Source organism: Lepus europaeus, chromosome 5 (assembly GCF_033115175.1).
Source record: "Lepus europaeus isolate LE1 chromosome 5, mLepTim1.pri, whole genome shotgun sequence".
NCBI lineage: Eukaryota > Metazoa > Chordata > Mammalia > Lagomorpha > Leporidae > Lepus > Lepus europaeus.
In genome coordinates, this window is record NC_084831.1 from 43,806,297 (window position 1) to 43,818,170 (window position 11,874).

The 11,874-nt window shown below is 43.7% G+C and overlaps 1 protein-coding gene across 4 annotated transcripts in view; it reads left to right on the forward strand.

Annotated features, from left to right (window-relative positions):
- Positions 1–9,333, forward strand: part of ZFYVE9 (zinc finger FYVE-type containing 9) — a 217,359-nt gene extending 208,026 nt beyond the window's left edge. For all 4 annotated transcript variants that reach the window (XM_062191321.1, XM_062191324.1, XM_062191322.1 and 1 more), the window contains 3 exons: positions 4,666–4,771; positions 7,410–7,586; positions 9,049–9,333. In XM_062191321.1, coding sequence (XP_062047305.1) covers positions 4,666–4,771; positions 7,410–7,586; positions 9,049–9,210 — 445 coding nt within the window. In that variant the 3' untranslated portion in view covers positions 9,211–9,333. The remainder of the gene's footprint in view (positions 1–4,665; positions 4,772–7,409; positions 7,587–9,048) is intronic.
- Positions 9,334–11,874: the final 2,541 nt, after the last annotated feature.

Below are 11,874 nucleotides of genomic sequence, written 5' to 3' on the forward strand. Positions count from 1 at the left end.
GCTGAATGACATGTCGGGTCCCTGAAGCTAGGATGTGGCAGGGCTAGGACTTAAAACCATGCGCTTTACATGTCATGCTGTTTCTCAGCATACAGCAGCTCTTCTAGTGGTTCAAGCCAAACCTTGGAGTCATCTTTTTTCTTTTTTTAAAGAATTATTTATTTGAAAGACAGAGGAGATGGGGCCAGTGCTGTGGTGCAGTGGAGTAATCCTCCACCTGCAGTGCTGACATCCCATATGGGCGCCGGTTCTAATCCCGGCTACTCCTCTTCCAATCCAGCTCTCTGCTATGGCCTGGGAAAGCAGTAGAAGATGGCCTGAGTCCTTGGGCCCCTGCACCCACATGGGAGACTGGGAGGAAGCTCCTGGCTCCTGGCTTCGGATCAGCGCAGCTCCAGCCATAGCGGCCATTTGGGGGGTGAACCAACAGAAGGAAGACCTTTCTCTCTGTCTCTTCCTCTCACTGTCTGTAACTATACCTCTCAAATAAATAAATAAAATCTTAAAAAAAAAAAAAAAAAAAAAGAGGAGTTACAGAGAGTAGAGCCAAAGAGAGAGAGAGGTCTTCCATTCTGCTGGTTAACTCCCCAGATGACCACAACGATCAGAGCTGAGCTGATCTGAAGCCAGGAGCCAGGAGCTTCTTCCAGGTCTCTCACGTGGGTGCAGGGGCCCAAGAACTTGGACTGTCTTCTACAGCTTTCAGGCCATAGCAGAAGAGGAGCAGCTGAGACATGAACCGGCGCCTGTATGGGATGCCGGCACTGCAGGCTGGGGCTTTAACCCGCTGCACCACAGTGCTGGCCCCTGGAGTCATCTTTGACACTTTTCTTTCTCTCATACCCTACATACTACACTTAATTCAACCAGAAACACTGTGTGCTCCACTTCAAAATATATCCAGGAACTACTATTTCTTACTACCTCTCCTGCTACCATCCTGGTTTAGACCACCATATCATTTAGTCTGGATTGTTATAGTAGCCTCTTTTTAAAAATTAATATTTTTTTAAAATTTATTTATTTGAAAGGCAGAGGAAAAGAGAGAGAAAGAGAGGAAGAGAGAGAGAGAGATCTTCAGTCTACTGATTCACTTCTGAAATGGCCACAGTCGCTAATACTGGGCCAAGCCAAAGCTAGGAGCCCAAAACTCTGACCAGGTCTCTTATGTGGGAGGCAGGGGCCCAAACACTTGGGCCATTATTTTGTACTTTCTCAGCTACATTAGCAGGGATTGGAAGCAGAGCAGCCAGGACTCCCTACAGGCATTCTGATATGGGATGCCAGTGTTACAAGCTACAGCTTAACCCACTGCACCAACACACTGGCCCCACAGTACCCTCATAATTGGTTTCCTTTTTCTGGTCTTGGCATTTTCTCTTCCCCCAACCCAGTCTGTTTCCAATATAGCAGCCAAAGCAATGTCAGTTTTCTGCTCAGAACCAACCAGTGGCTTCCAATATCATTCATGGTAAAGGCTGTTTGTGACTTAATAAGGCACTGCAAAATCCTTGTCTCCCTCTTCCCACCCTCTTACCTCTCAGGCAACACTGGCCTTCCTTCTTGATCACATCAGCTGTGCTTCTGCACAGCCCTTGCACTTGCTGTTTTCTAAGCTTCTCCTCTTCCCATGCAAAGCTTCATGAAATTACCTCCTCATGACCTTCAGATCTTTCTCAGCATGGCCTTCCCTGAACAGCCTATCTAAACGTCAACACTCTCACACCCACTTCTCTCTCCCACTCCAGTACTTCCTTTCTACCTTCCTTACATTTTATTTCTCAGAAACATTATAACCCTCTAATACATGATCTGTTTTTACCTATTTATTTTACTATACTGGCCCTGGAATGTAAGCTTAATTAAGATGGTTTATTGGGGCCAACGCTGTGGTATAGCGGGTTAAAGCCCTGGCCTGAAGCGCCGCCATCCCATATGGGCGCTAGTCCTGGCTGCTCCTCTTCCAATCCAGCTCTCTGCTATGGCCTGGGAAAGCAGTAGAGGATGGCCATTGTGGTCATCTGGGGAGTGAGCCAGCGGATGGAAGACCTCACTCTCTATCTCTACCTCTCTCTATAACTCTGTCTTTCAAATGAATAAAATAAAATATTTTAAAAAAAGATTTATTTCCTGCTGTTTGGTTTGTTTGATTTATTTCATTCTGTTACCACCAGCACTTAAAACACTATCTGGCACCTACTAGGTGCTTTAATATTATTGATTGAATGAATACTCATTGAATCAATGAATATAAAATTACTAATTGAATGGCTGAATATACCTTTACTTCCAATCCATATTCCTGCTAATGCACACCCTGGGAGGCAGCAGATGATGGCTCAAGTACTTGGGTTCCTGCCACCCAAAATGGGAGATCTTGGCTCGTAGCTTTATCTTGGCCTAGCCCTTGGTTGTTGCAGGCATTTGGGGAGTGAACTAGTGGATGGAAGTGCGTGTGTGCTCGCTCGCTCTCTCTCTCTCTTTCTCTAATAAATATGTGTATATGAATGTTTTAAATTTTGATTCTGAACAAACGCAATTTTTTTTCCATTTATTTGACAGATAGAGTTAGACAGTGAGAGAGAGAGAGAGAGAGAGAGAGACAGAGAGAAAGATCTTCCTTCCGTTGGTTCACCCCCCAAATGGCTGCTATGGCCGGACTACACCGATCTGAAGCCAGGAGCCAGGTGCTTCCTCCTGGTCTCCCATGCAGGTGCAGGGGCCCTAGCACTTGGGCCATCCTCCATTGCCTTCTTGGGCCCCAGCAGAGAGCTGGACTGGAAGAGAAGCAACTGGGACTAGAACCCATTGCTCATAAGCGATGCTGGTGCCGCAGGCAGAGGATTAAGCAAGTTAGCCACAGCACCAGCCCCCAAAAGAAGCAATTTCTAAATAATGAATGTATTTGTCTACTTTACAGGTAACCCCTTTATCTTTCCATTCTTCACTGGAAAATTTAATTTCAGTTTGTGTTTAATTCTCTATTCAGTCAGAAATTAATATAGTTATTAGGACCAAAAATGGTTAATCTGAAAATCTGGTACCATAAGGTATCAGTAACTGACAACAAGCAGGCTATCCCTTCCTACAGCAGCTGCCAGTGGCATTTCTCAGAAACTGGAACAAAAACTAGCCAGAGAACACTCACGAACTCAACAGTTCTGTTTGCAATGTATAAATTGAATGTTTTCCTGCTTGTCCCTAAATGTCTGAGTGTCTTGTGTCAAAGGCCTCTAATCCGAAGGTTCCCCTTTTCTGACAGTTGTTGCCTGATGAGTCAGAAAGTAAAGTTACATTGTTTAAATAATTTTAATTCAGATGAATACCTGATGTTGATAGTTAAGTTAAATTGGCTTTTAATACATAGATTCAATAATATAACCTACAAATTTGAAACTGTCAGAGGTTGGTTAGAATCTCTGACAATCATTTTGAATCTGTGTATTTATACTTGTGTATTTCAGGGAGGAAACAACTTTCAGAAGTAGCCTTTCTGCTCAGGAATTCAGGTGTGATGATTTAGCACTGAAGGGGATTTGTGATAAATACAGATATTTTTTAAAAAAAGATGTATTTACTTACTTATTTGAAAGGCAGAGTTACAGAGATGCAGAGCAGAGAGAGAGGTGTTCCATCACTGGTTCACTCCCCAGATGGCCACAATGGCCAGAGCTGCGCCAATCCAAAGCCAGGAGCTTCCTCCGGGTCTCCCACGTGGATGCAGGGGCCCAAGGACTTGGGCCATCTTCTACTGCTTTCTCAGGCCATTGCAGAGAGCTGGATCGGGAGTGGAGCAGCCCGGACTTGAACTGGCGCCCATATGGGATGACAGCACTGCAAGCAGCAGCTTTACCTGCTACGCCACAGTGCCACAGATACTTATTAATGAGTTCATATCCGCATTGCCATAATTAGCACATTTGATCAAATAATTTTTTTTTAACTTGAGAAACAAATGAAAGCTTCCATCTGCTGGTTCATTCCCCAAATGCCCACAATGTTCCAGGCTGGGCCAGGGCTGAAGCTGGGAGCTGGAATTACTATTCAGTCTCCCAGGTGAATGGCAGGAGCCCAGTTACTTGAGCCATCACCTGCTGCCTCCCTGGGTCTGCATTAGCAGGAATCTGTAGCCCAGTTCTTCCAATGTGATATGTCTTAACTTCTAGGCTAACCACTTGTCCCTCAAATAATTCTTAACATTCAGTAACCTCCCAGTTTCTAAGCAGTAGGTGAGTACTAGGAATAGAGCACACAGAGGTAAATATATCATATTCTCCACCATTCAGATATGCAAAAATATGGAGTATAACATGAGTATCAGTGTATCCCAGGACCGTAATGGAGAACAAGATTGGGTGAGTGACCTGGGTTCTGCAGGAAGGACTGTAGGGAGAGGAGGTTTGATTGAACACTTTGTTCACATTAAAGAGAAGCAGCTCCCAGGAAAGGGCCTTCTTGAGGGCACACATGTGTTCTTTAAACAGCGCTTAGGCTCTTTGCATGAGAGCTCTGCTCATGCACATTTTTGTATGTCATCTTCTTGTTGTGATGTGGTGCACAGTCGAGTTCAGCAAGGAATCCAGTGTAATGAGCAGCAAGACGTGATAAGAGAAATAGCTCCTCTAAATTAAAAAGTTGCTTCTCTTTCCTTTGCCTTTACTTCAGAGTCGTAAGTCCCATAGATGGGAAGTCCATGGAGTCCATAACAAATGTGAAGATATTTCATGGATCAGAGTATAAAGCAAATGGAAAAGTCATCAGATGGACAGAGGTAAGGAAGTGAAACCTCACACCCTTGACCTACTTTGAGCACAAGTTTTTGCTAGGCCAAGAGCCCATTCTGGGAAGATTCTGGAGGATTAAAAAAAAATTCTATATATTTTTTTTAAGATTTATTTTATTTATTTAAAGACAGTCTTACAGAGAGACGTAGAGACAGGGAAAGGTCACTTCCCAAATGATCAGCTGAACTGATCCAAAGCCAGGAGCCAGGAGTTTCTTCCAGGTCTCCCACATGGGTGCAGGGGCCCAAGCACCTGGGCCATCTTTCACTGCTATTCCAGGCCACAGCAGAGAGCTGGATCGGAAGTGGAGCAGCCAGGACTCGCACCGGCGCCCATATGGGATGCCAGCACTGCAGGCCGGGGCCTTAACCTGCTGTGCCACAGCGCCGGCCCCTATATTTACTTTTATACTCCATTTTCCTCTGGTCTTAGATCACTGGGAAGAAATGCCACCAAATACGGCTTTCAGCATTCCCAGGTGTGCTGCTTCTCGGGAACTAGCTTTTAGAGGTTGATCTGTGTTGAAATTCAGGAAGAGTGCATCTCTGAGTGGTTTGCTGTATTCACCATAAATTGGGTTGGTTTTGTTGCACTTAAAGTTAGAACTCTCTTGGATAAGTAACACAATCCTAAATAGATTGATTTTGCCAATAAGAAAAGAAACTTCTGAGACTAGGTCACTTGTCAAATACTACAAGGCAAGTAAGGTAATGCAAAAATCCTAATTCACATCCAGATCTGGCAAACTCCCAAGCTGTTTTCTACTAAACTAAGTTGCTCCTTAACTCGAAAGCTGTGTTAGAGGCTGACCTGAGAACCAGAGTAGCAAGAGGAGACCCTGTGTGTGTGTTTACAGAGCAAACAGGTAGAGCCTGAATCTCTTTGTTGCTTTTGACCTTTGTATATACTCATCTATAAAATAAATGATTGAATAATAAGATCTCTAGGCATCCTTTAAACTTTAAATTCTTTCTGAAAAGGCTGTGACTTCTAGCTTTTCTATTTTACACACAGGAAATTGAGACCAAAAGAGATAGAAGTCTCTTATCCAGACTCACAAAGCTGCTCCCTGATAAACAGGGACTGGGACCCGGCTCTCTGGGTCTTGAGCTGTTGTTTCAGTGACCCATCCTTCATACCAGGCCCCATGTTTTCATATGCAGTTTGGTGATTTTAGCTGCTTGGTTTGTAATGGTTGCTCCTTTGACACATTTTGATCAGGGCAGAGTCTAGAACATGTAAAATTCTTTTTAGCTTATAAACTAGTTTGATCTCTTCCCTCCATTTTGCTCTCCAGTAACTCAGTGAGGTAGGCAGGCTACTCATCCCATTATGCAAATGAGAAAACAGGCTGAGACTGTGTGGCTTTATAACTTTCTGGCAAAACAGGGTCCACAGCACCTGTCTGTGGACTCCCACTCCTGAACTCTTTCCATCATTTCATGCTGCTGCTCTCACCTGTGCATCCAGGCACAGGGCCTCGGAGCTGCTTCCTTGGTAGCATTCTCGGGAGAGAATGAGCAGTAAGCTAGAGGTTAGTGTATATAAACATTCTGTATTTGCAGTGCTTTTGTATTTTCGCCATTATAATTTTTAACTTAAACAACCAGAGAGCACATGTGCTTTGCATTTGCCATCTAGAGGCAAACTAGATGTTAAGAAGCCCTGTCCTTTCCTTTAGTCTTTGGATTATTCAGCACCCTTTGTCTATGTGACTGGTATTGGAGTCTCCCATTTCCAGTCTGCTAAGCTTCCGCTTGTGCACAGTGCAGTGCTTGCTCTCTGTGAATGCACTGACAGTTCTGGCCTTCACAGTGGCAGGGCCTTGTGGGAAAAGCTCTGCCTGCAACGAGAGGTGGAAGACTCAGATTCTGGACTTGGGTCTGCCTCTCAGTACTTCTCTGCACTTGAGCCGGTCAGTGAGTAAACTAAAATGAAGGGGCTGGATCACATCATCTATGAAGTCTGTTCTCTTAAGAGCCTAAGATCATTTCCTAGGAAAATTGTCTACAAATAGGGATTAGCTTTTAGAAGCACACAGTGCAAAGTGAAGTCCTTTTCTGATTCTGAGCAGAATATAATAACCATGGCAGAGTCATGGAAAGAGAGGCAGGGATTTTTTTTTTTTAAAGATTTATTTTATTTATTTGAAAGGCAGTTAGAGAGGAAGAGACAGCGAGAAAAGTCTTCCATCTGCTGGCTCACTCCCCAAATGGCCGCAATGACCAGGGCAGGGCCAGGCTAAAGCCAGGAGCTAGGAGCTTCCTCCGTTTCTCCCACATGGGTGCAGAGATCCAAATACTTGGGCCAACCTCCATTGCTTTCCCAGGTGCATTAGCAGGGAGTTGGATTGGAAGTGGAGCAGCTGGGATTCAAACTGGCACCTATATGAGATGCTGGCGTCAGCCTAACTTAGTACCCCACAGTGCTGGCCTCCAGGGATTGTTTCTCAAGCATTAAGTCATCAGTGCCCTATTTTCCTGGTCCAAGGACCATGGTGTCCTGTTTTAAAGAGATCTTACACATCTTCAAGAATCAGGGTGTTCATATACAGTAAACTAATGCTCTTGTTTCTTCCAAAATTTAGGTACAGTGTTAAAAATCTTTTTTTTGGGGCGGTGGCAGGTGTTTTTTCTAGAAAATGATGACCAGCACAATTGCCTAAGTGATCCTGCAGATCATAGCAGATTGACTGAACACGTTGCCAAGGCTTTCTGCCTTGCTCTCTGTCCCCACCTGAAGCTTTTGAAGGAAGATGGAATGACAAAACTGGGATTACGTGTGACGCTTGACTCAGATCAGGTAAGAAGTTGAAGCCGGCCTAGGGTAGTGTGTATTTTCTGCCTTCTGAGTTTTCTTGCCACAATCCAGGAAGCTGAATCTTCCAGACCTCCTGCCAGGCCAGATGTAGTATTCTGGCTTTCTAAGAATATTAATATATCTCAATGTGCTTGGTCACTCTCAGAATCATTTGAGCTGTGGCTTCGTCATCTCCATGTCTCCAAGGAGTTGATTTCCTCCTTAATAATGGAGCAGGGGTACAGTGAGGACCTGTCGCTGCTGGAACCACCCCGTTCCCGCCATCAGGAAGCATTCAGCAGCGCTCCTTCAGAAGGCAGAGCCCAAGTTGTCCCTCACCCAGCTAGGGCCGATTTCTGCGGACTGGACTCTGCAGCTGCCCAGGCCTTAAGGAGATATTTACCAGGCTAATTAGTGAATAAGTAGGACTTGAGCTATTTCTGAATTAAATTTCCTGTCATTTTGGGTCTCCTGTTGCCAGGCTTCCCTCTCTGTCTCACTTAATTTTTTTTATATGTTCTGTGTAGTACCAGTCCAGTCTCAGCCCTCACTAGCTGTAGTTCCTTGTCCCAGTGTCCCTCCTGTAGCTAAGCACTCTGATCTCTCTGCATTTCTTTTGCATTTTGGATGCCTCTGACTTATTCCATTGGTCCTGCTTTGATGTTTAGACATTGCTGTAGTTCTCCATCAACACTTTAGATTGGAGTCATTTAGAAAACGTGTAGACTCAGCCTGATCACCATTGCTAGCTGAGTATGAATTGTACACAGCAAGCCGCTCCAGCCTGAGTGCCTGCAGGGAGAAGCTGGCTCGTGAATAGAGTTGCGCTGTTAGGATGACAGGTTATGATGAGCCATCGGTCAACACGTGTATTTTGTACTTGAGGTCTTGCCTAGTGCTGTACTAAGCATGCCAGGGTAATACAAATGGCACATTCTTAAATGACACTGATAACCTGGCTGGAGACAGAGATTTCCCTTACATAAAACTGTTAAAAAAGAACAGCATTTTTCTGCCAATTGAGTGAGCCTCTTGACGGCAGGGGCCTGGTTCCATTCATCTCCGAATCCCTGTTTGTGGGCGCTAAGAAGATGGAACATGGATGAATGGAGGACTGAAGGGCAGATCTCAGTTCCTGCTGTTAGGAGTTGTACTTTATGTATTTGATTTTAACTTTTACAACCAAAGGCTAAGTAAGGCGCTCTGACACTCCCCCCTCTTTCTACACAGCACCCCCTTTCCTAGAAACTAAGACCGCAGCAGGTTGAGAGACTTGCCCGAAGTCTTAAGCTAAGTGATCAGGATTGTTTAATAACTCAGGGAAGAGGAGAAATCTGTATTCACCATTGTATGTACAGCCCATGGCCAAGGACATCTCCTTTCCTGCTCAGCCTCTTTGACTCTGAACCCTCTGAAAAGATCATCTCAGTCTAGTAACCTTCATCCCTTTCTCTCTGTGGTATAGGTTGGCTATCAAGCAGGGAGCAATGGCCAGCCCCTTCCCTCGCAATACATGAATGACCTGGACAGCGCCTTGGTGCCAGTGATCCATGGAGGGGCCTGCCAGCTCAGTGAGGGCCCCATCGTCATGGAACTCATCTTTTATATTCTGGAAAACATCGCATAGACAGAGGACTTCATTTTTTTCTGTTCATACCTGTTGCAACAGCAGTCACACCCAAATCATTTGCACTTTAAAACTGGAAGATTAAGCTTTTGTTAACACTATTAATTGGGGGAGGGGGGTTGTAGGGGGGCATTAGGAACAGGGGTGGGAAAGGATGGCTGGGGCAACTGTTCCATAATTCTAAGTCTTCTATGCATTGTCCACTAAGAAGACCTGGGCAGCTTCTACTCTACTGCACAACAGTTATGCTATCTTTGCAGCTAATCCCCTCTGTTACTGTTTAGACAAAAATTCTGCTCCTCTTTTAAGATTTACTTATGGTCATGTGCTCAGAAATGCTCAAATGGGTACAACCATCACCAAGGGTGGGGTGGGAGGGCAGAGGGGAAATAAAAAATGAAGCATCATTTTTGCACTCTTTGTACACAACTGGTATAAGAAGGGGAATTCTACTCTGATATTGTCCCAGTTACATCACAGCTGTTTCTCAAGTAGAATCACACTTAGGTTTTTGTTTCTTTTTAAACCAGGTTATTGGAATGAATTAAAGACCCAAAGGATTATGTACTCTCCCAGCCATGGCAAGACAAGTCAGTGTGCATGAGGTCATTTGTATGGCAGAGCTGAGTTCAGATCACTGGAGATCTGCCCAACTGAATTAAACTGGGCATTTCTGTGAAAGCTGATAGAGTATAATCAATATATTTTTAATTACTATATACTGGTGATATTTAAAAAATAATTTGAGAAATCATTTAAATTTTAGGAAAGCTGCAGGTACAAAAAACCACTATGTATACTTTACCGATTCACATATTATTCACATCTTAACATTTTGCCCTATTTGATGTCTCTAAAAATTGAGGCCTTGGAGAATAAATTGTGTACATTATACAAGGATCATACATACCCCTAAATACGTTCTCTTTCATAATGGCTTAACATTTCTCAACTACCGTCAAGTTAACATTGATAGGATATTTCAATGAGCGTATAGTGTCTGCTCAGTGAGATCCTTTGCAGTTCTCCCTGCTCCAGGATCAGACCCGGCATGTAGCCATGCCTCACCTTAAATTTTGTCACTGATATTGGTGAATTTAGTCCCCTTGCATTTTTTTTTTTTTTAGAGAAAAATACCATTCTGAGTTTAATGAATAAGTTTATGTATTTTTAATCAAGATCACCTGGTGTCCATTTGGCCCTAGCTAATGGTAAATGGGATCACCTAGTCAAGGTGTTGTCTCCTTTCTCCACTGTGTTCTCCTTGGAACTAATAACCAACATGTATATTTTCAGACCATTCAGGTACCTTGCTCACCAAAAGGTTCTCCTAGATTTCCACTGGTATTTCTTACCTTTCTGATCTACTGTGATGACTACAAACAATTTAATTCCAAGCCTTCCACCTTTACAAGCTGCACTTAGTAATCTAAACAAAAGTCTTTTGTTCTAACCTATTTATTCATTTAATTTTCATTATGGACACATGGGTTATTTTTTCAGTAGTTCTAATTCATTAGCTTGGTGCTCAGATGGCATTAACTTTGGCCAGAGGCCCTTCAGTTTCTACATCCGTGCGACTGCTCCCATTATTTTTCAATAATACTTCTTTTTCTAACATGACAATGCTCCAGGCTCATCTTGTGCTTATCCTGCCCTAGCCCTGGAACCGGCCATTTCTCCAGGAAGCTCCGCTCTTTTAGTGAGAGTAGCATTAGAAACTATGGTCTGGGTTATTTACTCATAATAGATATGTGATGTACTGTGATCATTTTCTTTCATTAAAAATTCATTTTGATCACAGACCAAACAGATTTCATCAACCAGTTTGAAAAACAACGTTCTAGAACGGCTCAGCTCCATCGCCACTGGCATCTTCTGAATGCAGAGGCCAAGCTGGGGTTCGTTCCTCTGCAGCATCAAAGTGTAGCTCCCGCGAATTAGTGCAGGCTTCTGGACAGTGAGAGGCTGCTCCCCAGTGGCAAGAGCTGGGCTTGGCACTTGGCAGTCACACTGTGGAACTGGTTTGGACAGCAGCTGTTTTCTAATCAGGTGCAAAGGCCTGGCCTGGGAGCTGTATCAGGCTAGGTTAATTCCTCTGGGGGTGGGGATGGGGGAGACATCGCATTTCACAGCTCCAAAGATTTGTGGAAGTGGCTACAGAGGACTCTGAGCTTTTCCACAGATTCAGAGGGACTCGGGGCTTCTAAGGTGTCCCTTAGCTCACACCTCCTAAACCTGAAAAGAGCAGAAGCATGGTTAACAGGGACTGGTATCTTTGGTGTAATAGCTATCTTATTCTAAATATACTACAGCTGTTTGGAGCTTCTAGCGAGGGAGATCCACTTCCTATAGTTAATCTTCTTACTCAACAACTCTTGTATTCCTGCTAAATACAGCTTGTTACTGTACATGTGTCTTGGACCAGTGTAAGCTTTTTTAATTCTCCCACTAAGGAAACTATGTAGTCAGGTCTACTCTCAACCATAAAATGTCTTTCATGCTTATTACCTTGTGGTCATAGACATAAAATAGCCAAGACTAGTGTATTTTTCCCCCTTGTTTAAGTTGTATATCAAAGGAATTATATAATATAATAAATATAATATATGAAATATATATAATATATTTTAGCTCTTTAGAGCTAAAATCCCACATTTCCAG